General features: G+C 39.6%; 1 protein-coding gene across 1 annotated transcript; it reads right to left on the bottom strand.

The window, feature by feature from the left end:
• Nucleotides 1–1,217: 1,217 nt before the first annotated feature.
• On the bottom strand, nucleotides 1,218–24,537 carry Calr (calreticulin). Its single transcript, XM_080282597.1, has 4 exons — nucleotides 24,366–24,537; nucleotides 20,197–20,315; nucleotides 11,682–11,868; nucleotides 1,218–2,421 (listed from the first exon to the last, which is right to left on the bottom strand). Exons 1-4 carry the CDS (start codon nucleotides 24,448–24,450, stop codon nucleotides 1,598–1,600), a joined length of 1,215 nt encoding a protein of 404 aa, XP_080138723.1. The 5' UTR covers nucleotides 24,451–24,537; the 3' UTR covers nucleotides 1,218–1,597.
• Nucleotides 24,538–25,460: the final 923 nt, after the last annotated feature.

Genomic DNA, 25,460 nt, shown 5'->3' with positions numbered 1-25,460 from the left:
ATTGCAGGTATCTCAAATACATTCTCATACTCCATCCCATCCATAAAGATCTCATACATTGTATTGTTTTCTTAATTACTTAACCAGTGCTGGAGAGGGACTCTTTCATGTGTTGGCATCAATACACATGTAACCTGGCAAAGAACTGCCTAGATACTATATCCAAATGTCCTTCAGCCTGCTCCCTATCCCCCCAAAAAAGATAGGACGGCAAGGCAACTTCATGTCCAGATGAGGACAGGGCCATACACATGATCTCTTATTCAACAACCACTAAAATATGGCTTTTTCTCCTGGCTACTTTGCATCTAGTACAGGACAATACTGTATTAGCTTTATTATGCAGCAGGGAGAATATTAGAGAAGTGGTTAGCTACAGCCAGATGCCTTAATCCCCTAAGGGGTGGCCACAAACTGCCTCCAAGTCGCTCCGTCCTCTGCCATTTTGCTGCCCTTTCTCCATTCCATCCTTTCCTCTCGTTCATAGTCTCCCCTTCCCCTCATATACAGTATTAAGTTTCTTTCTCAATCCTCTCCACATGGCCAAACTGTATATGTCACTTTCAGTCACATCTACGATAGTAGTCCTTTAGGTATTTAATTTCACCAGCAAATTTTTTTTCCATGATCTGGTTACCCGTATAACTAAAATTACCACCAGTTCATTTAATATTACCAGCATTCTTAAAAATTTGAAGGTCGCAACCTCCTGCCTTATCCCACGCTTGTAAATCCACCTCTATATACAAAATTCTGCAGATATTTCAGCCACAATCATTTTGCTACAAAGCTTTGCATAAAGTTTACCATGTTAAATCATCCCAGACCAAGCACTTCTGTATCCTATAAAAAGCCTCTGCATGGTTGCCTTCAGGCTTAATTCCTTAGTTTCTTTCAGTTTTGCTCGTTCTCAATGTCCATATTTTTATCTTTCTTGAAGGTTCTTTGTCCAGCCACTTCACTGAACCTGTGTGTCCTTACAATTTATGTACCAGCTAACCAAAGATGGTACTCCTGTTCCTTTGCCTAATTTAAAATCACCTCCCAAAGGTTAAGTGGCTAATAGTGATATGAAAGGTCAAAATTTTAATTTCAGAAAAATCATTTACAAAGCTTAAATATTTTTAGGTTAACTAAGACTATCATCAGTCAATTCCTTAACTCCTCTGGGATATACAATATACTTCACAAAAACAGGTTTGGGCATTAAAAACACATTTAAATCATTAGTTTATTGGAAATCACTCACTCAACCATACACTCCTGTCAAAATCTGGTCTTACAATGACAGCAATTATTTCACACTTCGGACTCGTACAAACATACAAGGTTGTGCTGCATACACTATGAAAATGAGGATGATTACAGATGATCATGAAAATGCATATCCAACCCAAGCTGGGCATAGTTAAAACTAGTCAAGGAACCGTATCAAACAGAGCACAATCAAAACAGTGCTCCACTGTTTAAGATCCACCCAGACTAGTTTAGACTGAAGCCTATTACCCCCCCAAAAAAAGGCGTGACAGGCTTCAGTCTGTTCAGCTACTGTTTAAGTTAGAGCATGATTCCTACTTACTCTCCCCACACTATTGATTTACAGCTCATCATGCTCAAGCTCATTTTCATCTAGGTCATCTTCATCTTCATCATCAAGGTCCTCATCGTCCTCGTCTTCTTTGTCTGCTTCAGCTGCCTTTGCCTCCTCCTCTGCCCTCTTGCGCTCTTCCTCATCTTGTTCATCCTTCATCTTCTTGGCAGCATCTTTTGTAGCTCCCCACGTCTCCTCACCAATCTTCTTGGCCTCCTCAATATCATCGCCAATAAGGAAATTGTCAAAGATGGTACCTGACTTAACCTGCCACAAGTCCAATCCAACAGCACAAACTTCATCATACTTGTACAGCTCTGGGTCAGCAGTATATTCTGGGTTGTCAACTTCAGGGTGGATCCATGGTCCTTTGTAGTCAGGATTGTCAATCTGCTTTGGCTTCCACTCTCCCTTGTAATCAGGGTTATCAATCATTGGTGGTTCCCACTCTCCATCCATTTCATCATCCCAGTCCTCAGGTTTTGTAGCATCGGGGTCTGGGATGTGCTCAGGCTGGTCCCAGTCTTCAGGTTTGGTATCATCTGGGTCAGGAATTGTGGATCTGTCATCCCAGTCCTCTGGCTTGCTGGCATCTGGATCCTTAATTTTTTTGGGTGGCAGCATATCCCAGTCTTCTTCCAGCTCGCCAGACTGAGCCTTCTCATTGTCAATCAGAACTTCGTATGTGTTGTCGGGGTTTACTATCAGAGTGTAAAGGTGAGAGAACACATCATCCTTGCAGCGAATTTCTTTCTTGATCAAATGGTTTGTTCCCTTGTAATTGAAGATCACATGAACCTTTTTGGTTCCAGGCCCACAGATATCTGGACCTGTGAAATGAAAATTCTAGTTACCATACTTGAAACAATATAGAATACAGTAAACCCCCTATATAACGAACCCTCTGATTGGGAACTTCGGATATAGCGACCCACCATTTCCAGAGCGAACTTCCACCGGATATAGCGACCTTTGTTCAGTGTGTGCAGCAGAAGTTCGTGACCCACCGTTTCCAGAGTGAACTTCCACTGGATATAGCAATCTTTGTTCGGTGTATGCAGCGGAACTTCGCGACCCATCATTTCCAGAGTGAACTTCTGCCTTCAGTAAATACCATCCTTCATACGGGATGGTATTATGGTATTTACTGTACATGTATAACTACATAAACCATTGAATTCTCCAAGTGAAACTTCATAGAGTAAGTTTTGGTTGTGGATGCACACACAGGACTGAATGACTCCACAGACATAGTGACCTTCGGTCGGTTATCCCTTGGATAATAACGACCATCGGATACAACAAACTTTCGGATATAGCGACCCACCCTTCCCCCAATTAGTTTGTTATATTGAGGGTTTACTGTATATATAATTCTATCCAGCAATGTGACACTGCTTAAATATAACTGGGTTGCTCTAGGAAACTCTGAAGTGGGAGATGATTTTGGGTCAATGGACTGGGGGAAAAAAAAAAAAAATGATGGTATAGTTGCACCGCGGGAGTGGAAGAAGGCTGTGATAATACCTAAAACAAAATTACAGGTAATGGAAGTTAGTGAAAAAACTGAGTTATGCATTCCAAGTACACACAAAATTAAGGAAGAAATTCACTCTGATGAAGCGCATAGTACAGGCATACCCCAGTTCAAAGAAGCAACTGGTTAAGTACTGTAAATACCCATCGCTAGGTGGGGTATCGTATCTTGGGGTAGATTTAACATGTAAAGTATACAGATGTGTTATCGAGCCTTGAGTATCCCCCCCAACCAAGTCCTAAACCCACCCAAATGAGTCCAAATACAAGTTTCTAGCTAACCTAAACCTTCAAATAGCTTTAGAACAAGCTAAACTAAGCCTAAAAGCATTTCATAACTCACCTAAACCCAAAAATAATATCTGAAATAAAAAATAAGTCTAGAAAAAATCAAACAGTAAACTGTACCCTACCCCAAAATGACAATATTCACCCCGCCTGTGACAAACACAATCTAAGTCTAACCACAAAATTTAGTTTAAAATTTCATCAAAATCAGTTTTCAAAAATGCAAAACCCATCATTATACTGGGGTCTGGCCATCGTCCGGGGGGGTGGGGGTGGGGGTGTATTTATACCTCAATCACTATGCCAGGGTAGTGCATCTAGGGGTATCATTTCTCGGGGTCTGCCTGTATTACTAAATTCAGTCTACTGCTTGTTGCCCTAAGGGTGGGGTGAGGTATAGTGCAATTTCCAAAATCAAAAATGGTTTGGATCAGAGGGCTTGACGCAAATAGAATATTTCTGAAAACTGGAAAAATTACATCAGTCATATGTATGGATATCCATATGTCCCTTGCAATACCGTTCAGCGATCTCTGTGCTCAGACTATCATGTTAATGGTTTGAGAATATTCATTATTTTTTACATGTAAATAATTGGCGTGTCACAGCTTCATCCATTCAGTTCTGTTCAAAATCTGGGTGTTTAAATCAAAAGTTAAACTACAAAGAACATTAAGTTGTCAGAGGGTGTAACTTGTATATCAGAAATCTGTACTCTGAGAAATTTTCTGAACAGAAGTTCTCTCTTAATACTGGTCCATGCAGTGGTCTTGTGTCAATTATTGTAATTCACTGTGGACTGGTCTTCCAAATAATATACTAACAAAAGTTCAGCCTGTGTTGAACAGGGAGGCACGGGCTATCTTTGTCCCCCCCCACACCCTGAGAACCTAGACTACCCTGTTCCTAAATGAGATACATTGGTTACCAGTAAAAGGCCAGAGTTGAATTTAAACTGTCATAATACATTTAAGGTTCTTAAGTTTGGTGAAGTGAAGTATCTTTCTGAATTGTTAAAACTCCCATCACCACGCCCAGGTCTGATGTTACATAGATGATAATTCCTTGCATCTTAACGAGCCTAGAGCCATTCACCAGTCATCTTTCTCTGATCATTCTTTTGTGTACAGAGCCCCTAGATTATATAATAGACTGCCACTGTCCATGAGAACTCTCTTCTGTTGAATCCTTTAAGAGGCAGCTGAAAGCCTCTCGTTTTTCAAAATGCTACAACCTGGAGACAGGTACCATGACATGATTATACAGTTTAATTATTGCCACTTTCATATGTTTTTTTACTGATGAAGTTTGTATTGCATGAGAGATGTTAAAAATCTCATAACTGTAAAAATAATGTATGTGTGTGTAGAGCACTAATGATTTCTCTATGTAAGAACTAGCGCTTTTGGTACAAAAAAGACCAGATTATTATTATTATTAGCTGGTGAAGGTTTATATCTAAGGGGTGGTTGGGGTTGTTTGCTCATGTAATGCCACTCAGGGATGGGTGGGGATGAGCGAGGCTGGTCACTTATCTTAAATGTCGGGACCAACTGCCTAGCACTGGGCTCCTAAGCTCCTCATGGGGCAATATAGGATTAGATGATGGATGGACGGATGGACTACTATTATTAAACACTGTTGGCCTAACTTGAGTTATCACAGTGTCCAGCATCCCACAGTCCAAGCAGACACGTATAAATTATCCTATTTTTGAACGATTATAAAAGTTCTCTACTATTAATCTGTAGATTATCGTCAAATTATGAAAGCATACATCTTTACTCATCCTTCTGCCTATGGGTGACTTTACACTCCCACTTCTGTCTGTCTTTCCTTCATTCTTTCCTCTTCCTTCTACCTGTGGGTAACTCTACACTGAGTGACATGCCAGATGGGTTCCTGTACACCAGGAAACCATTTACTACGCTAGGTGGTAACCACAACCAAATTTTGGCATGTGGTGGTTCAGCGGGTAATTACAGCGCTCCAATTGGATTGAGCCGCTGAAGGTTCATATCCAAGGGGTGGTTGGGGTTTATTGCTCACGTAATGCCACTCAGGGATGAGTGAGGCTGGGCACCTTCCTCTTAAATGTCGGGACCAACTTGCCTAGCCCCAGGCTCCTACGCTCCACATGGGGAAACGTAGGATTGGATGATGGATTGATGGGTGGACCAGGAATGCCTTTGTCACCATGTTGGTATAGTTACTTGTTGTAGCAGTTATCAGCTGATCGAATTTGAGGACTACTGAACATGCACAGATTTGTATTTTGTGATTTTAAGTTATCAAAGATTATTCATTATGATATGCTTGTATGTTAGAGGTTGAACTGATTTTTTGCTCAGCAATTCAGGGTAGAGATTTTAATGGGCTACTAATTTCCACAAATTCACGTACAAATATTTCAGAAGCATCCTTGTCACTTTTTTTCCCCATCCATGTCGGACATTTTCTTCCTCAAGTCTTCAAGCACTTTATTTCCGCCACTCCTCACCCTGCCCTTGGGTGGGAAAGGAGGTCCGGATGATGATGATGATGAATGATGATTAAATCTGTTCAGCTAACCAATGGACTATTCACATGACATGTGATTTTACAGTTTGCTTGAAATTCCTGTTTTCTCAGTCAGTACTGGTCCAGAAATAGCAGTTCCTTCATGCCTACCATTGTTTAAACCATGCATATGGTACTGTCAATGATGGCACATTTACTTCATTTTTCTTGTTTGTCACTCATTCAGTATTTTCATGTGCAGCATAAAATTTCAATATTTAACATCATTTCTTCAGGTCCTACAGTCACATTTCTAATCCCATACTCATCACATAGCTAGCTTGCAGCAACACCTCTGCCTAGCTTTAGAATGTCCACTTTTTTTTTTTTTTAATTATCACATTACTGTAGTCATGATCACTGCTATGCTTCTTTGAAGACATTTTCAGAGTGTAAGAAAGAAGGAATACTGAAGTAGCACCAAGCCATAATATGGCAATATGGCACTGCAGGAGTAGATGGAAAAAAAAGGCCGGAAGAAACAAATAAGATAAGGGGAACAGAAGAGCATAAGAGGAGAGTAAGGAGAGAGGCTGGAAACAAAAGGGCCCATTTTAGTTGTCTTTTACAACAAGCAAGGATACTGGAGAAGTATTCTTTCCCCCCCTCCCCAGGGGTGATTTCAGAGTGTGATTATGCAAGTTTGGAATAGAAAAAATGGCAGCTCTGTCCAGTGGCAGAACTGAGAATGGTATCACCCTCATGGATGACATGGGTCAAGTATGGGCAGCCCAGGTAAGTTCGCGAGCTTGCTTGGGGACATGTGACACGTTCTTTAACCCTTTCAGGTTTCTGGCCCGGGCAGTGTTTGTCTGTGTCAGAGTTAGCCACTCACGCTAACATACATCTTCGCAGCCCGATGTTTTACTATGATCACTGTGTAAATACACTTTTCATGATAGAATGTCGGTTTTGGTGTCGTTTTAAAGCTAAACAGTTGTACTTTATTGTATTATGTTCAAAAAAGAAGAACAAAGAAAATAAAATGTCACAATCATGAGTTTAAGTTAGGCGAAAAGCAAAAATGTTATACCTTGCTGTAGAAAAATATTCGGCAAAAAATAATGAGTAAAGATATGTAAATTTGGTTTAAACCATGCAAAAAATACAATAAATTGCCTTTACAATGATATATAGATTATGGTAATACTTGGATTTCATTGTGCAGTAAACCGAAAGGAAAGAGATAAACAATTTTATTTTAGTCTTGGCCGCACATTCGCTCCGCGATGTTTTTCTTTGATCGGTCAGTGTAAAAACACTTTTTATGATAGGATGCTGGTTAGGTGTTATTTTGAAGCTGAATAGTTGTACTTTATCATAGTATGTTCGTTAAGGGAAAACAAAGAAAATAAAAAGTCAAAGTGACAAGTTGAAGTTAGGCAAAAACCAAAAATTTTATACCTTGCTGTAGAAAAATATTCACCAAGAATAAAGTTATAAAGAAACAAAACCATGAGTCAGATCAGCTGTGCAGTACCGCCAAACAGAGCAACCATTCCGTGACATCATGCCCGAGCCTCTTTGTTATGATGCGTAAATGCGATTTATGGTGAATATTTTACAAAAGGTTATTAAAATGACGATTAAAAGCGTCATCCGAATCTCTGAGGTTGGATTTGAAATGACAATCGAAATAGTCACCCGATTCTCAAAGAGTTAACAAAGGTCTGTGCCAGGTTCAGCAAGTGACTGCAATAATAATAATAATAATAATAAAATAATAAAAATACAGTTGCTGTTCTATTTAACAAACTTTTTCAGCCAATCCTCAATCCTTTATCTCGAACTTTCCGCTAAATTGAGTACTGTAACCAAGGCTCAATATGAAGGAAAGTTTTCCTGTTTTTTTTAGCTATTTTCTGCTAAATCCTTGAAGCCAACCTAAACCTAGCAAACTATGTTAACACTCAATGCTACACACAACAGTCTCAACCCATAATTAATACCTCCAGCAACGCAGTATTGTGTACGGAATTTCCTAGTGCATAGCTAGTGCATGCATGCTCACTTGGTTTGCTTGGCTCAGAGTGGTGTGAGGTTCCTCATAGGTAGGAGGATGTACAGCTCTTGACCTCCCGCTGATCACTTATGCTCCTTTTTCTCGCATATATATGTGGTCTTATTATTTAAGAAAATACAGCAAATAATGCATTATTGGAAAGGAAATTTATTCTGCTACGTATTGAAGCAAAAAATATCATTATTTCTTGAATAGGTTTTTTTGGCGGATTTTTTTTTTAAGGACAGTGTAAAACTTTAGCATGTCAGCTAACTACTACTAACTTTTTTTGCATTTTACTTTGTATACATTGTCTTTTTGGACAATGTACAACAGAGCAAAACTCTTCATCTTCAAAATGAGACCAAAGTGGCCTTTCTATGATGAATAGTAACTTTCCTATGAGCGTTAGAAGTAAAATATCTCTACGCAACTGTTCTGAAAGCTCTCGAGCGAGAGTTGCGCACACAGCCAGAGTTTACGCTCCTCCCTTTATGGGATAGGGTTAACATACCCATTAAAGCTGAGCATCTGCTCAAGATTTTCAATTTGGGACATGGTGAGGGTGTGTTCCTATGTAAAATTTAATTTTAAGCGAGGCCTTTTCTACAAAAAGTCGTTAAAAAGCCATTTACCTTCCCAAAATCACAATTTTTTAGCATTTACATCTATCGCTAGCACTCAGTTGTCACCTGAGCAGTCACTTAAGTCCCAAATCCCCCTGTAATACCCAAATTCTTCCATTTTTTAACTGGGACCTGGCAAGGGTGTGTTCCTGTGCAAAACTTAATTTTAAGAGGAAGTCTTTTCTACAAAAGTAAAAAATATATGTATGTATATTTCTATTTATCTATCTATTGCCAGACGTCTTAATCTCGAACAGAGTGGCCAAAAACAAATCGCCTCCACGTTGCCCTGTCCAACACCATTTCACTGCCCTGCTCCCAACTCACATCCCCCTCTCTCATATACCTCTCCACTCCATCTCATCCTCGGCCTTCCCCTCCCTCTCCCACCCTCCACCTCACTCACATACACTCTCCTCATCAGTCTCTCACCCTCCATCCTCTCCACATGGCCAAACCACCTCAGTGTGTTCCTTCTAACACTTCCTATCACATCCACATCTACACCACAATGCTCCTTTACATCCTCATTTGTCAGCCTGTCTCTCCATGTGACTCCACAAGCTCCTCTTAACTCATTTCCACAGCTCTCACTCTTGATTTGTGTCCTTCCTATCCAAATTGAGATATTCAACTTGTCATCTTGCTCTCATGCATTTTGGTAACAAAAGAATTAAAGTACAACAGAACAATTATGTGGCACTGTGGCAAGTCAATGCACAAAAACACTAAGTCTTCTGTTAATATTTCATGTGTCAGAGAAAGTAATCAGGCAGGCTAATCTGGCTTGTATGCATGTTGCATACCAACAAGAGACCTGTCAAGAACTTAATGATCTCTCTTGATGGTCCCACAACTCACATGTGGCTTCAGTGGCAACTTGGGGAAACTGGCAGAGGGAGTTCATGAGCTTCCTTGCAATCCAAATTTTGGGTGGCATGACAACTATGAAGAGCTCCCTGATCTGCCTGACAGTGTAGCTGATCTGAGTTCTGATCAAAACCATGCTTACAGGCTGTAGCACGCCATCAGGATTGGCTAAATCTCCAAGGATCCCTTGGTCCCTGATCAGGCCAGATGGTTGACATGTGCCAACAGACTCTGCAGCCTGTTGTGGATTAGCCTAGTTGGCATAAGCTTTTGGGTCAAGATCTTAAGAACTTAAAGTCTCTTATGGATTGGATTCTTGGCTGGTACTAACCCATGTGGTTTAGCATTAAATCTCAATGCAACTAGCTTCATGGCCCCAATCATGTTCTGAAGCAGGTGGAGCTCTTCAGGAGTTTTAAACCGAGCCTATTTTGCCAAGTTCACAAATCCTCCAGAGTCTGCTGTTCTCTAATGTGGAACTGAGGAGATTCACGTAATCTTGAATACCAGAAGGAAAAGTGATGACCCTCCAGCTAAAAGAAGAAGAGATTCAAGAAGACAATACCATATGGGTGAGAAAAAATCCTATGCTGAATGAAGAAGCTACAAGCCTGCAGAACTTAATTTCTTGGGAGGAAGACATCCATGACCCAGTTCTAACTTTTAAACTATGTGACAAGGATTTGATGGCATTCTATTCAGTGCCCATGGTGGTTCCTGATCTTCCTCTTCACACCCAAAGCATTGGGATGCATTAAAGAGATCACAAGAGGTGCCATGACAGCCTTTGGCTACATGAAAAGAAATGGCTTCATCTGAGCTTCTGCATATCATCAGGAAAGGCTTCTGGCCTTTGAAACCAAGAAAGGCTATAAATTTTGAAGACTGAAGACCAACTTAAACCTCACAAGAGCTCCCCATAAGAAGATTCAAGACTTAATAAACCTCATAAGAGGTTCTACTTTTCAGGAACTTCTTTTCATCATTTCTCTGCACTCTTATTAAGTATTTCTCTTCAGGCTAACGTAAAGGCCAACCAAGAGTCCTGACGCCTAAATTAAATAGCCTTTGAAGCTACTTAAAGCAGCCAAGGATGAGATAAGCTTAACCAAAGTCCTCAAAGACCATACGGTCTCAAGCCAGTAGCCACGCTCATTCAGAGCTCAAGGAAGAATAGGTGTATATCTGTACTTGGGAGGTCACAAGTCTGCCACCACAGACTCACTAAGACTTTGGAACCAAGAACAGTGCCTATTCTATTCCTGTAGACTTACTGTACATTTCTTAAGTACGATCACACAGACTCAGTGCCTAGAAAATACCTGGCAATGACAACATGGATTCAGGAAGGAAGAATCAAGGGACTCGGGGGGACTTCGGACTAAAGTGGCTCCTCAGGTGTCTGCCGAGTGCTAGTGGTAGATGTCAACATTAAAAAATAGTGATTTTGGGTAGGTAAATGGCATTTTTTCGACTTTTTGTAGAAAACAGACCCCACCTAAAATTACATTTTACACAGCAACACACCCTCACCAGGTCCCTAAACGAAAATGTTGAGATGACACTCTGCCTCAATACCCATATTGTAAGTTGTGGTATGCAGAAAAATAAAGTTTTCACTGTCTAACATTGATAATGGATGGAAGCGTCAGTTATATATTGTTCAACTCCCTCTTCGTAGAAAGAAGGATGGACTGCAGAAGGGCAATGTCAACCTACAGTCCACTGGGTTTACATTGAGGAACCCAAGACCACAGTACCTACTGTACTGTATAGCAACTGAAGCTGCTTTTTGTTGATCAAAAGGTGAAATGTGGCATAATCAGCTGATGTTAACCAAGCTACACTGATCCTTAAGACATAGTGAAAGAACAGAACAAAGGCAGTCTATAACTACAGCTGAAGAACTCAAAGCACAAATGGAAGGACAATCTCCAAAAGGTTAGTCTGGAAACCGAGGATTTACTGTTAACTGTTCAACTAAACTCAAGTGAATTTTTGGTACCGGTATATCATATGCTAGATACTGGTAGTCATGCTTTCTATAAAAAAAACAAAAAAAAAACACTAATACTAATCAACATTCAACACTAACCAGGAAATCCAGTCCAACAATGTCAAATATGAAACTGCGGTCCACAAGGTCTTGAAAATATTTCACTGGTCTCCATGTTCTGCCTAATCTGATTACTCTTAGCAAAATACTTACCAAACATTATCAGATATGGTGATTCACCATGCATATCCTTCTGGTCCAATGAACAGTCGAATATCTTCAAGTAACCTCCACCACAGTCAATGTTCTGCTCATGTTTTACCGAGAATTGGATAACTAAGGGCTTGTCCTTATTACCGAAGGGTTCAAATTTTGACGACAATCCATAAAACCTTGCATCCTGAAAAAAGACCAATTGTGCAGTTTAGAAAGTTATACAGCTTATCAACTTTGAGTGTGCAAAATTTGAAGCCCAGTAATGGAAACATTGAAAAGAAAGATAAATTTACCCAGAGCCTATGTACCAAGGTTAAACTAGGGGAATCAGTTTATTCTAAAAAAAAAAAGTCAAGCTGTGTGTGTGTGTGTGTGTGTGTGTGTGTGTGTGTGTGTGTGTGTGTGTATTTACCTATTTGTAGCATACAGGAATTGAGCAATGCTCGTGTTGTCCTGTCTCCATATCCACATTTATCAAGTCTACCTTTACACATGAATGTTTTTCTCATGCACCACCTCTTTGTCTAAGTCGTTTCAAATATTTAAGAACATACCTAATTGTGATATACACGGAATGTACTATGCTCGTGGGTTTCCATCGCTGTTTCTCAATAAGTCGAATTTAACTTTAAACTCGTTTAAGTTTTTAGACTGGACGATCTCTTTGTCCAGGCTATTCCATAAGTCTATACTTCTGTAAGGAAAGCTATATTTCTTGATATCCTTCAAGCAGCTTGACTTTTTCAATTTCATTCTGTGTCCTCTTGTTGCTCTCTTATCCCATACAAACAGATCTTCTTTGTCAATTTTATCTACTCCCACCATGGTCCTGAACACCACAATCATGTCTCCCCTCTTTCTCCTTTCCTCTAACGAAGGCAAATCCAGTTTTTCCAGCCTCTCTCTGTATGACAGGTCTGTCAGACTGGGGACCATCTTGGTTGCTGTTCTTTGTATTCTCTCAATCTTGTTTATATCTTTCTTTTGTGTGGGGACCACACTACCGCTGCATATTCTAACCTGGGGCGGATCATGGCCACTATCAATTTTTTCATCATTTCCTCATCCATATAATGAAATGCTACTCTTATGTTAGTCAAGAGCTTATAAGTCTCTCCAACTATCTTGTTAATGTGCTTTTCTGGTGACAAACTATCTTGGACCAGCACTCCCAAATCTTTCTCTTCTCTCCTTTTTGTGATTAATTCATTACCCAAAAAATAATTCAGTGATGGTCTCCTGGTACTTTTACCCATTTCCAATATTTTACATTTCTTTACATTAAATTTCATTTCCCACGTCCAGCTCCAATTGTGTATCCTATCCAAATCCTCCTGCAGTATTTTACAATCCTCCTCAACCTCTATCTTCCTCAAGATCTTTACATCATCAGCAAACAGACTCGCATAACTGTTCACTCCATCTACCATATCATTTACGTAAATCAGGAACATTACTGGCGCCAACACTGAGCCTTGAGGGACTCCACTTGTTACTTCCCTCCATCCAGACATCTTTTCCTTTATTACTGTCCTCATTTGTCTGTCTCTCAAAAAGTCTCTCATCCATTCCAGAAGTTTCCCCTTTAGTCCTCCTATATATTCTAGTTTCCACATTAGTCTCTTATGAGGTACCTTGTCAAAGGCCTTCTCTAAGTCTAAGTACACACAATCCACCCAACCATCTCTCTCCTGTACCACATCAATCGCTCTTGAGTAAAAGCTCAACAAGTTTGAAACACATGACCTTCCACTTCTGTGTGTGTGTGTGTTCTTACCTAATTGTTCGTGTGTGTGTGTGTGTTTCATGAGAATGGTACCAGTATAGATATTCAGTTGTATTTAAAGCTTTTGGCTCAATAGGCATTGTTTACAGACAATTACTCAGCACAACATATGGACATCTAATATTACAAATTACAGTAGGGCCTCGCAACTAGTGATCTTAACAATGATGAAACCTCGCTAGTTGTGAAACTGCTAGTCTGGAGGCAAACTTTATATAGCGAAAAATAAAAATAGATGAACATTTAGAAAGTTTGACTATTTTTCCATCTGTCTACTTTTATCCACTAAACAGTCACATTTTTATATCCATATTATAATTAACAGGACAATGCAACAAAAAGTCACCAATAAATGCTCAGAATGCAGTTTACTGAAAGCAAAGGTTGGAAGTTGGGAGTGTGCATGCTTACTGGGAATAAGTGCCACCACCACCATCACCACCCTCTCGAGCACCAGCCTTTCAGGTTTTCAAGCCATCTTCTATGAATTTAATGATTTTCTTCTGTCATCAACACTGTACATTTTCTGAGCTATGCCTTTTCTCTAGTCGTGTTTCTTCTTCACAGCCATCTTTCCACGACTACTATATGAAGTTCCAGGCCTTTCGGGTGGAACATCATTTCCACCACCAGCCACAGATGCCATGAGGCTAGCAAAAACAGTGAACAATGGTAGCAGCTAGATATAAAAAAAAAAGGGCACGGTCGCACTAGCATAGTGATGGGCAGGACAACGGTGAATCAACACAAGCCATATGACTCGCTCACTAGGTGTGGCTCACTTGCTAGACAAGACCCGCTCGCTAGGAAAACGAGTTGAAATTTGCCTCGCAGCTCACTCACTAGATGATGATCGCCACGGAGTCGCTAGTTTCGAGTTTTTTGTTGCTAGTTCTGAAGCTGAAGACAGTTTCTATCCAATCACAAGACTTGAAATCGGTAGTCAAAAAAAAAGTTAGTTGCAGGGCCCTACTGTAGATACCAAATAAAAAATTTTGGTACACCGTTAGCAACTGCATTTGGCTTATATATATATATACCGGTATAAATATACAGTAAGCTTGCCCGGAACACGTTCTTGCCGAACACGCATGCAATTATACGCAGTTAGTGCTGGGATACATAGAAGACGACGCAAGATTAAAGAACCACTACGAGAACTATAAATTTAAGTGATGCCTTTGAAAGGCCAAATCCTCGAATCTCAGCACAGCACGCATGGTTTGTTTTGATCACGTGATCCTGTGATTCACCGTACTGCTTTTCCACAGTACTGTATTTGCAAGTTAAATATTTATATTACTGTTCTGGTAAATTTATGTACAAGTACTATTAAATAACGTTAAAGCAAGAAATAAAGTCTTATAACCAGTTTACCTGATAGACGTCGGAATACTGCCTTTTTCATTTGTTCATTAAATATTTGCTGCACTGATTTTCCACAGTACTGCATTTGTAAGTTAAATACTGTATTTACTGTTCTTTATGTAAGTTAAAGCATTTAAAGTTAAAGCTTTAAATAAAGCCTTGTAACCAGTTAACCTGATGTATATGATTACCCACGATTGGTGTGTTCCGAGACAATTCTCCATCAAGTCAATTCGCTGTCAGACAATTCCCTGTCAAAACAAGGACGATTCCCCATCAGGACAATTTGCACCCTGAACAATTCCCCGTCATTCTATAAATATACTTATTTTGCCTTTGAATTATATTTTAGCATCACCCACAGCTGTCTTCATTAATGACAGCAAATTGTCTTCTTACTGTTGTTATGGCGAATTGACTTGACGACGAATTGTCCCGAAACCAATCTACATCGGAATGTTGCCTTGTGTTTACGTATTTGTGTGTTGAAGTTTTGCTGTGCAGTACTGTATTTGTAAGTTATAACTTTAAATAAACCTTCTAACCACTTAAGTGCTTCATATTGATTACCAATGGCAGATAACAGCAAAACACCATATTTAGGGGGGCTAGGAAGCAAAATTAGTAGTAAAAACTTACGCGGTTTCACGCTGAACGAGCCACAATTGGAACCAAACCCTAGCATTAGGGGCGAGTTTGCTGTATATATATACTGTATTTATATATATATATATACAGTACCCTCGCATCCAGCACGGTAATATTGTCATGCATGGGTCACGTGTTGGACCAAAAAAATGTTGGACTAACAATAGAGCTTATGGGGAAAAATGAATTATGTCAGCAACCCTCGGAAAAGTCACCCTAAATACCTACCATATACCTATACATATATTGGTACTACTGTAATAATAATAAATGGTACTGTGCTATGAATGATAACTAACCTTTTAGGATAGTGTTGGTGGGCTTGCTGGGAATGGAAGGTGGTATCCAAGGCTGTAGTTAGTCCTATTGGGTCCCCGGAGGATGGCTGCTGGCGTCACTACCGGGTAATGGCTGTTGCTCCTCCTCAACCTCCCTAATAAATCCTTCGAAATCAAACCTCCCTCATAAATCCTTCGAAATCACACTCAGAATCACTATCTTCGTCCACAGCCATGGAAGATCCTGCTTCTGCCTGTCCTAGCCCGGCAAAGTGCATGCTTCTCACACTGTTGCCAGAGCCCCGTCTCGTGACTGTGGAAAGTGATCGCTGTCGCTGACTCGGTAGAGAATTAGGAGAAGCAACTTTGTTTATAAACTGGTACACACGCCGATGAGAAGGGTTTCAAAACGATCGATATTTATTCTAAAATATTAATATGTATTCAGTGTCAGGCTAAATGTTCAATGCTGTAGTACGATACATTCTCTGTCGAGTCGCCTGGGTTTTGGTCACACAGTTTTCCCCACTGTATGCTAGGCAGGAATCCATCCAGATGAATTCCAAATCCCCGTGGTATCTTCGGCAATTTTACCACATTACCGTTCCGATTTATCATCGTATCCTCGGCAAACCTGGTATGAAGTGCCGTGTGATAGCCTTTGGCTCCAGGATCTTGTCTTAAGTATTTGATTATGATCACGTTGGCTTCATTCATGTCGTAGGCCTTGGCAATGTTAACTTTCCTCTCCCCTTTCTTCTTCCTCTCGATGCTTTCTAGCTTGGTGGCCTGAGGGAGGTGCCGACGCTTCTTGGGGTTCTCAGAAGGCTTCCTAGGCATCGTGAGCAGGGTAAAATGGAGTAACAAGGGCAGAAAATGCAGCAAGAAAAAAGCATCTTCCAATGCAATTATGCGACTGAGTGGCTCTGTGGTGGGAGAAATGTAAACAAAACATCACGTGACACCAGAAGCGTTTTTAATTGGGCGGCATCACAATCACGTCACGATAGCGGGCGGGGAAGGCTACTTGATCAGAAGTTTTTAATTGGCTATCATCATCATGGGAATGTCCAGTATGGCCGTGTTGGACCAGGGGGTGATCGTGCTTGAGTGAACTCTGCGGATTTGGCCCACTTCTCGGAGCTCTGTGAGTGTTATGCTAACACACTCGTGTTGCAGTAATTAAATCGTATTAAATAATACTAATTAATTGCTCACCGTGCTGGACTAACGCGTGCTGGACGTGAGGGTACCGTATATATATATATATATATATATATATATATATATATATACATACATACATACATACATATATAGTAAACCCTCGATATAATGAACCCTGGTATTGCAAATTTTAGATATAATATAAATATATAGTAAACCCTCGATATAATGAACCCCTGATTGCAAAATTTAGATATACATTAAACATATAATAAACTCTCGAGATAATGAACCCTGGTATTGCGAATTTTGGATATAATGAACGGCCAAATTGTGACTGAACTTCTCCCAGATTTTGCAAACAAAGGTCGCTAAATGAGGATGAAGTTCAGGAATCAGCCCACAGTGACAACAGAATCCCTTCCTGGCACAGTAAGTGTACTGCAGCAGTAAGTATACAGGTAACTCGCACGGAACACGTGGGTTTCGTTCCTACCGTGCTGTGTTAGGTGCGAAATCGCGTATATTTAAACTGCTCCGCATTTTGCTCCCTAGACCCCCCAAATGTGTTGTTTTGCTGTTATCTGTCACTAGAAAGCACTTTAAGTGGTTAGAAGGTTTATTTAATGTTATAACTCACAAATACAGTACTCCTGAGCAAAACTTCAACACACAAATACTATACGTAAACACAAGGAAACATTCCGATGCCGATCATAGGTAATCATATAAATTAGGTTAACTGGTACCAGTGCTTTAACTTACAAGTACATACCAGAACAGTACATATTTAACTTAGAAATGCAGTACTGTGATATCGAATGATTTCAGTACATAATCTGTTAGGAATGGCTGGAAAAAAAACATGTTATGAATACATTTTCACCTTTTTGATACATGTTTATGGTAATTTAGAGTTATTTTTTACGTTATCGTTGTGCCCATGCTTGGAAAAGGGAGCGAAAGAGTTGAATTTTCAGTACTAAATGAGAAAACTGCACGTACTCCAAAGCTAGACTCTGCCACGGGAGAATAAAGTGGAGGGTCAGTCCGATTAGCAATAAGGAAGTTGTCACAACTTCCAGCTCCCACACCACGAAAATGGCTAAAAATAGAATCGTAATGCAGTTTCAGAACTAACAATAAGTCTAATTATTACGAATACAGATACAAAGCAGAAATAAATACCTTCACAGACAGGGAAAACGTATTTCTTCCGTCATAACATGTTCATCTTTATCATTTTACGTTTATCTTTATCATTTTACTTTGTTATTTTCGCAATATATATTGCTGTCTCGTAAACAGGGTGGTTGTTTGTGTTTTGCAAGGGAGGAAAAAGGTTGTATTTTCTGTCTGGGTTGAGATAATGGGTGTAACTATGTGTGGTTAGGCATGGCCACGAGCGAAAAAATCGTACATCCACTCATCACGATAGCCGGTGGTGAACTGACAGATGATACATGAGAGGGTGAAGTCAAGGTCATGTCCCAGATTTTCGTTCACTTCCCGAAAGTTGTCACAGTTTTCTACAAGTTGCAAACCATTACAGCAAACCTGAGCAAATAGGTAAAGATACCAAGACAAAAATGTATTTTTCTCTTATTAGAAGTCTTTAACGAACAAACAAAAAAAAGGCAATATTCCGACGCTGATCATGGGTAATCATATAAATCAGGTTAACTGGTTACAAGGCTTTATTTAATGCTTTAATTGCTTACAAGTACATACCAGAACAGTAAATATTTAACTTACAAATACAGTACCGTAGAAAAGCAGTACAGTATGAGTTTAACGAACAAACAAAAATGGCAATATTCCGACGCCGATCATGGGTAATCATATAATTCGGGTTATCTGGTTACAAGGCTTTATTTAATGATAACTTTATTTAAGTGCTTACAAGTACAGTACATACGAGAACAGTAAATATTTAACTTACAAATACTGAACAGCACTGTGGAAAAAAACCAACAAATAAAAAAGGCAATATTCTGACGCCTATCAGGTAAACTGGTTATAAGACTTTATTTCTTGCTTTAACGTTATTTAATAGTACTTTAAGTTGCACATAAACTTACCAGAACAGTACAGTACTGTAAATATTTAACTTACAAATACTGTGCTACTGTACTCGGGAATGTCTCACTCACTGAATAATTTCCCGCCTAGATCGTCACGTAATCAAAACAAACCGCGCGCTGCGGTGACGTTCGAGGATTTCATCTTTCAAAGGCCTCTCCTGCGTTAATTTGTAGTTTTCATAATGTTTTTTTAATCTTACGTTGTCTTATATGTATCCCAGCCCTTACCGTGTATAATTGCGAGCGCGTTCCGTGAGATCGTGTTCCGTGCGAGTTACCTGTACTGTATTCTTATTATAGGTATAGTATTTATATGTACAACTTCATACACTATTATATTTACATGTACAACTTCATAAACCATTGAATTCTCCACATAAAACTTCATAGTTTAGGTTATGTCTGAGCATGTAGGACCAAATGACTCCCCTTATATAGCGAACTGAGTTCGGTAATCCCTCGGAAATACTGACCCTTTGTATATAGCAAACTTTTGGATATAGTGACCCCCCCCAATTAGTTCGTTATATCAAGGATTTACTGTATATACAGTATATGTCTTCCAAAGTTATAAATCTTCCTTTTTTCTAATATGATAGCTTGTTGGCAGAAGCACATGTTTAAGACAATTTTAAAACAAGTACCATTAACTTCACAGTTGTAGCAATCAAAATAAGTCCCTACCAAGAACAAGACCACAATGAAAAAGGTGAGATTATGGTTAATCAGCTTAATGGTATGAAGACCAATTTTATCTTATTCTGTTTATCCATGCCTGGATCCTTGCACTGAACACTGTATGGACTGCTTCTGATGTCCAAATTCACAACCTTTCATCTTCATTATTTAGTTACATCATACTAGTGCACTGTGATTTCCACTAACATCCATTAATTCAATATGGTCCCCCACAAGCATGTCCAAATGACAACTAGCAAGCAGTAATAAACTGGCCCATGCCACCTACACATTCAAACTTGAATGACAAATGGTCACACATATTCCATAATCAGTCTTACTCATTAATCATACAACAGTATTGGACACTGAATTTAACATCCATGGGAGTGTCAGTTAAAAATGTGATCCTAGACTATGAAAACTACTGTATTAGTGCTACCGGTATACAGTACCAGCACCACCATGGTGCAGCACAGTATACTCATAATAGAAATACCAACCTGTGATGTCTGTATTCCTTTGTCTTTTTCAGCATCACCATAAAATTTACCAGCTGTCAACTTGAATGCACCGAATTCCTTTCCTTTGTGTTCAGACTGAACCCAGCGAGATTCCCAATCTGCAAATTAAAAATAAATATTAAACTAGTTCAACTAAGACCCATCCATCATCCAATCCCACGTCGCCCCATAGAGGAGCATAGGAACCTAGGGCTAGGTAAGTTTGATCTGACATTTAAGTTGAATGACCAGCCTCATTAACCGAGTGGCATTACGTGCACAATAAACCCCAACCACCCACTAGAGATAAACCTACACGGACTCAATCCGATTGGAGCACCTTTATTTACCCACTAAACCACCAGGGGCCATAAAATGGTTATATGGTTACACTCAGCACAGTACTGTAAATGGTTTCCTAGTGTAGAGGAAACCAATTGGCTTGTCACTCACTGTAGTTACCCATAGGCAAAAGGAAGAGGAATGAATGAAGGAAAAGACAGAGGGAATGTGAAGTCACCTGCAGGGCAATTATTTCAGTCTGCTACACTATAACTGTCCCATTGATGTAACCTACACTGCATTTATATGGTACTCCTAAAAAATTTTTGCAAAGGAAACAGCCTACACTATAAAATATCTATGGTATTAAATACACAAGTCTATAAAAACTCCATTTGCCCCGATTTATAATACAAGGTTGTTGCTGTTTGATTTACTAAATGGAGTGATCAACTGTGTGAAGCATAGTGATGTACTGCATGCCTATTAATATACTGTAGGAGGAGACATCTTTTGCACGTGAGGCAAGCTTAAATGCTCGATGAATCTAATGAGGGAGACCTTGCTTAAATAAAATCTTGTCTAGAAATAATGAATTATATAATACACTTGTAAATAAGAAAGGGTTAAAGGGGGGAATAACACTGTCCAAGTCAGTATGTCTTTCATGACATGATAGAATTACTTTTTTTGTTTTTTCCAGGTTTCACTTTTATAGTACAGTACACTGTTTTCGTCCTTTCCAATAAAACTTCCATTTAAGTTCGTAAATTATGCATGTCCCACCTCTGTTTTTCCCGTAAATTTCAGCTAATTAAGTTTTCCAGGCAGAGGTGTATATATATATATATATATATATATATATATATATATATATATATATATTCATCATTCATTCATTGCCAGACGCCATGTATCCCAGACGGGGTGGCCAAGGGCTCAGAGTTAATTGTTTTTTTTACAGGAAGGGGCACTAATCCTCCACCAACCCCACTTGACGTAGGGATGCCAACAGCATCTGGTGTTCCCAGGCGGTCACCCATCCAAGTACTAACCAGACCCAAATATATATATATATAATAAAAGAGGTACAAGGTAGGGTAGCGGATGTTGGAGTGGCCCTGGTGAGAGGATAGTGTTTGGAAACTCCCTGTACTGTTGTTTGCAGATGATACTGTGTTGTTGAGTGAAGACGAAGGGGAGCTGCAAGGCTTGGTGGACGAGTTTGAGAGTGTGTGTAAGAAACGGAACCTAAAGGTGAATGTAGGGAAGAGTAAAGTGATGGTCTTTGAGAGATGTGAAGTTAGTGAATGTACAGCGAGGTTGGATGGTGAGGAATTGGAAAATGTGAGTACGTTTAAGTACTTGGGTAGTGTGATGAGTAAGGATGGAGGTTTGGAGGGTGAAGTGCTTGAAAGGGTACAGCAGGGAAGAAAGGTTGCTGGTTCTTTGAAAGCAGTGATAAGAAACAGGGAAGTGAGCATGGAAGTGAAAAAGTTACTACATGACAGTATTGTGATACCAACTCTAACGTACGGAAGTGAAGCTTGGACATTGTTGGAAGGACACAAGTCAAGAGTGAGAGCAGTGGAAATGAGTTATTTAAGAGGAGCCTGTGGAGTCACGTGGAGAGACAGGCTGACGAATGAGGATATAAAGGAGCGTTGTGGTGTGGATGTGGATGTGATAGGAAGCATTATGAGGAACACACTGAGGTGGTTTGGCCATGTGGAGAGGATGGAGGGTGAAAGACTGACGAAGAGAGTGTATGTGAGTGAGGTGGAGGGGGGAAGAGGGAGGGGGAGGCCGAGGATGAGATGGAGGGATGGGGTGGAGAGGTATATGAGAGAGGGGGGTGTGAGTTGGGAGCAGGGCAGTGAAATGGCGGGGGACAGGGCGACTTGGAGGCGATTTGTTTGTGGCCACCCCAAACGGGATTGAGGCGTCTGGCAATAAATAGACAGATTTTTACAACATGTCGGCGGGTCTCCTGGTAGATCAGTAAAGCCTGATTTTAATGAAATTCAAATCCTTAAACTGTTCCCTGCCCCAGCAGGGATTCAAACCTAAGTCCGTTAGGACTGCAGGCCATCTCTCTACCGATTTACGGGTGTCAGGCTTAGGTTAGTTTCCCTGACAGCTGTTAGGCCATTTTGATTCACTTTAAACTTGTTTTGGGGCTCATTTGGGTGGGTTTTGGGCTTGGTTTGGGGGGAAACCCAAGGCTGGTAAATGGTCCACATTGAAATATATGTTAAAAGTACCCCAATGTATGATAACCTGCCTAAAGATTGGGTTTTACCCAACCAATTACATTGTTAAACCAGGCTATGCCTGTATATATATATATATATATATATATATATATATATATATATATATATATATATATATATATGTGCTCTTATGTCATTGCACTCGTGCTCACAATTGTGTGCTGCCTGGCATGGGTCATCCAGCAAGGTCATGCAACAATTTGGAAACAAATACAAAAATCATTCCAACACTCCCCGCTACCATTTATATTTCTGGTGTTCCAAGCTCAGGCTCCAAGCTGCATAAGTAGTGACATCTGGTGTAAGTTTATTGTAATATACAGATAGAATAGGTTGTTACTCAAACTTACATACTTATATAGATGTAGTATGATTATTTGCATAATTTTAATGTATACTGAATGCTCACTTATGGTTATTAGACATTAATATAAATGCCAATGTCTTGTATGTAGACTTGTTAAACAAAGTTAAACATCCTACATAGTCTGATTTACGTTTCAGTATGATTATATTTTTTCTGTTAATACCGACTATTTGATGCCATATTTCATATTTATTACAAAAACAATACAACATTTATAACTCATAACTCAAACTAGTAAACTTGCTAAAACTGATATGTAATTAAATTACAGGGAATTGTCCTGACAGCAAATTGTCTTGTTTTTGTTGTGGTAAATGATGGTGAATTGTCCTGGAACCTTGGTAATGTTACACAAACTTTATCAAGTGAAAATCCCAATCGTTAAATTTTCACCCTCTGTTAACCCTTTTACGCACAGACCAATCGCGTCATTAAATACCATCCAGTACAATGCACCATGAGGCACATCGTGTCAAACGAAGGAGGACAAGTTTCCCGCCGATGTGTGTCATATTTTGGCGTGTTTTTTTTTACCAGATTTGTGTCATGGTGCACTTTACAGGTGGTTAATCTGACTCAAACCACTTGTGCCTGACAGGGTTAACAAGAGATCTCCTGCAGTTTGTCACTAACCTACAACAATATCCTTAACTAAAAGATTAACTGACCTAATTAAACCAAACTATTTAACCTAACAACCTAACCACACCTAATCTAACCAAACCAAAACTACAGTAACTTAACTAAACATATCAAAATGGAAAACCAAACCAAATCTGGTAGTTGCATAGCCCAAGCCTGCCATTATGACCACAAAACATACTGGAAAACTTATAGAAACTGGGAAAATCACAATCGTTTACCACCATACCCAAAAATACAGAAAACACGAACAAGAAATTAAAATGTAAAAGTCTTTATGCTGCTTAAACTAAACCGTACATGTACAGTTTTGGGCAGTTTTTCCTATTGGTTTGGTACTTGCACATTGGATCAAAGTCTACCGTAGGGTAACCCAGTCAAAAGGACAGTCCAGAATTACAGCAAACGTTCATTACCATACCAACTAGTCCTCTTAAATCGTTCATAAGCATTGCATATAAATCAATGTTTGCCTCTGACTTGCTGTAACTATGGCACTATTGGCTTCTACTAAACTGTAGTCTGTCATAAGCCGGGCTTTCTGAAGACGCTCAGTTTTTACACACATTTCACTGTATTTAGGAAACAACAGTCGTACCCACCTTTGTCGGCAAATCTTTCTTCGAAATATACCTTCGCTTCCACCAGGGCTACCCCAATAAGGGTGACAAAAACTAAAATCTTCATGGTTTTTACGTGAACAGTGGCCTACCACTGACAACACACTCTCCACTCACTCTCCACCGACGGACGACTGCCGTAGATATTGCTCAGTCGCCGATACAAGTGGAGAGCGTTCATTGGTTGCAGGGATTTAGTATCATAAGAGAGGAAACCATTGGCTACGACACTCAAGTAAACTCATGTAAACGATTAGGCGCTACATATAATCTGAATTGATGCTCTTATTTTGAAGTGTAGAAAGTTTATTTTCGTGCCCGTGAACTTTCATGTAAAAAGAGTTAAGAAAATAATATTGTTAATATTCATTATACTTAAGATGACTTTTGTCTGGTTTCATCAATAGTACCAGCTCAGAGTTACTGGTGCAGTCAAAGCTACACTTCTAGCGTCTATAACGTAAACATAGGCGTGATGTTTCTAACTTGGAGAGAGGTGATTGGCCGAGAAGCTTCACATGGACATCGCTGATTGGTAACAAGTATGTCATGGAGCGTTCCCATTGGTCAACTGATTTGTTTTGGTGTGATGTTTCACATAGAGGGAGGTATTGGGAGGATATTTGTACATTATTATTTAAAACACACAATAAGCATCGATATGTAGAAATTTTGATGCAGATACGATTATGTGTGAACGGTGACAATAGGAATTTGCGGTAATGAAACATAATTATCATTGATTTTTACAAAGTAAAGGAGTGGAGCCAGCCTCAAAGAACGTTGAGTGGTAGCTTGAACAGGATTTTGAATAGAAATTCCAGGTTGTTACCGTTGTACTCGGTAGAATGTATTATTCATAGGGTATTATTCAAGTTTCAGCTGATAGACAGTGATGCACTTTCATTCCGAAGTGTTCACCAGCAGGCCACATTGGTTTTGGATACATGTAGGTCGGATTTTCCATGACAGTGGTGCTGGTTTTTGTCATCACTGTCGTTTTGTTTGTTGTTTTGTCATCAGTGGTATTTAGCGATATTTCCTTTGCAAATGGCTAGGTTTTGCTGTAAACCTAAA

This window comes from Coenobita brevimanus, chromosome 94 (assembly GCF_032717465.1).
Source record: "Coenobita brevimanus isolate Jiangsu-jjx chromosome 94, ASM3271746v2, whole genome shotgun sequence".
Lineage (NCBI taxonomy): Eukaryota > Metazoa > Arthropoda > Malacostraca > Decapoda > Coenobitidae > Coenobita > Coenobita brevimanus.
This window is presented reverse-complemented; position numbering and strand designations above follow the sequence as displayed.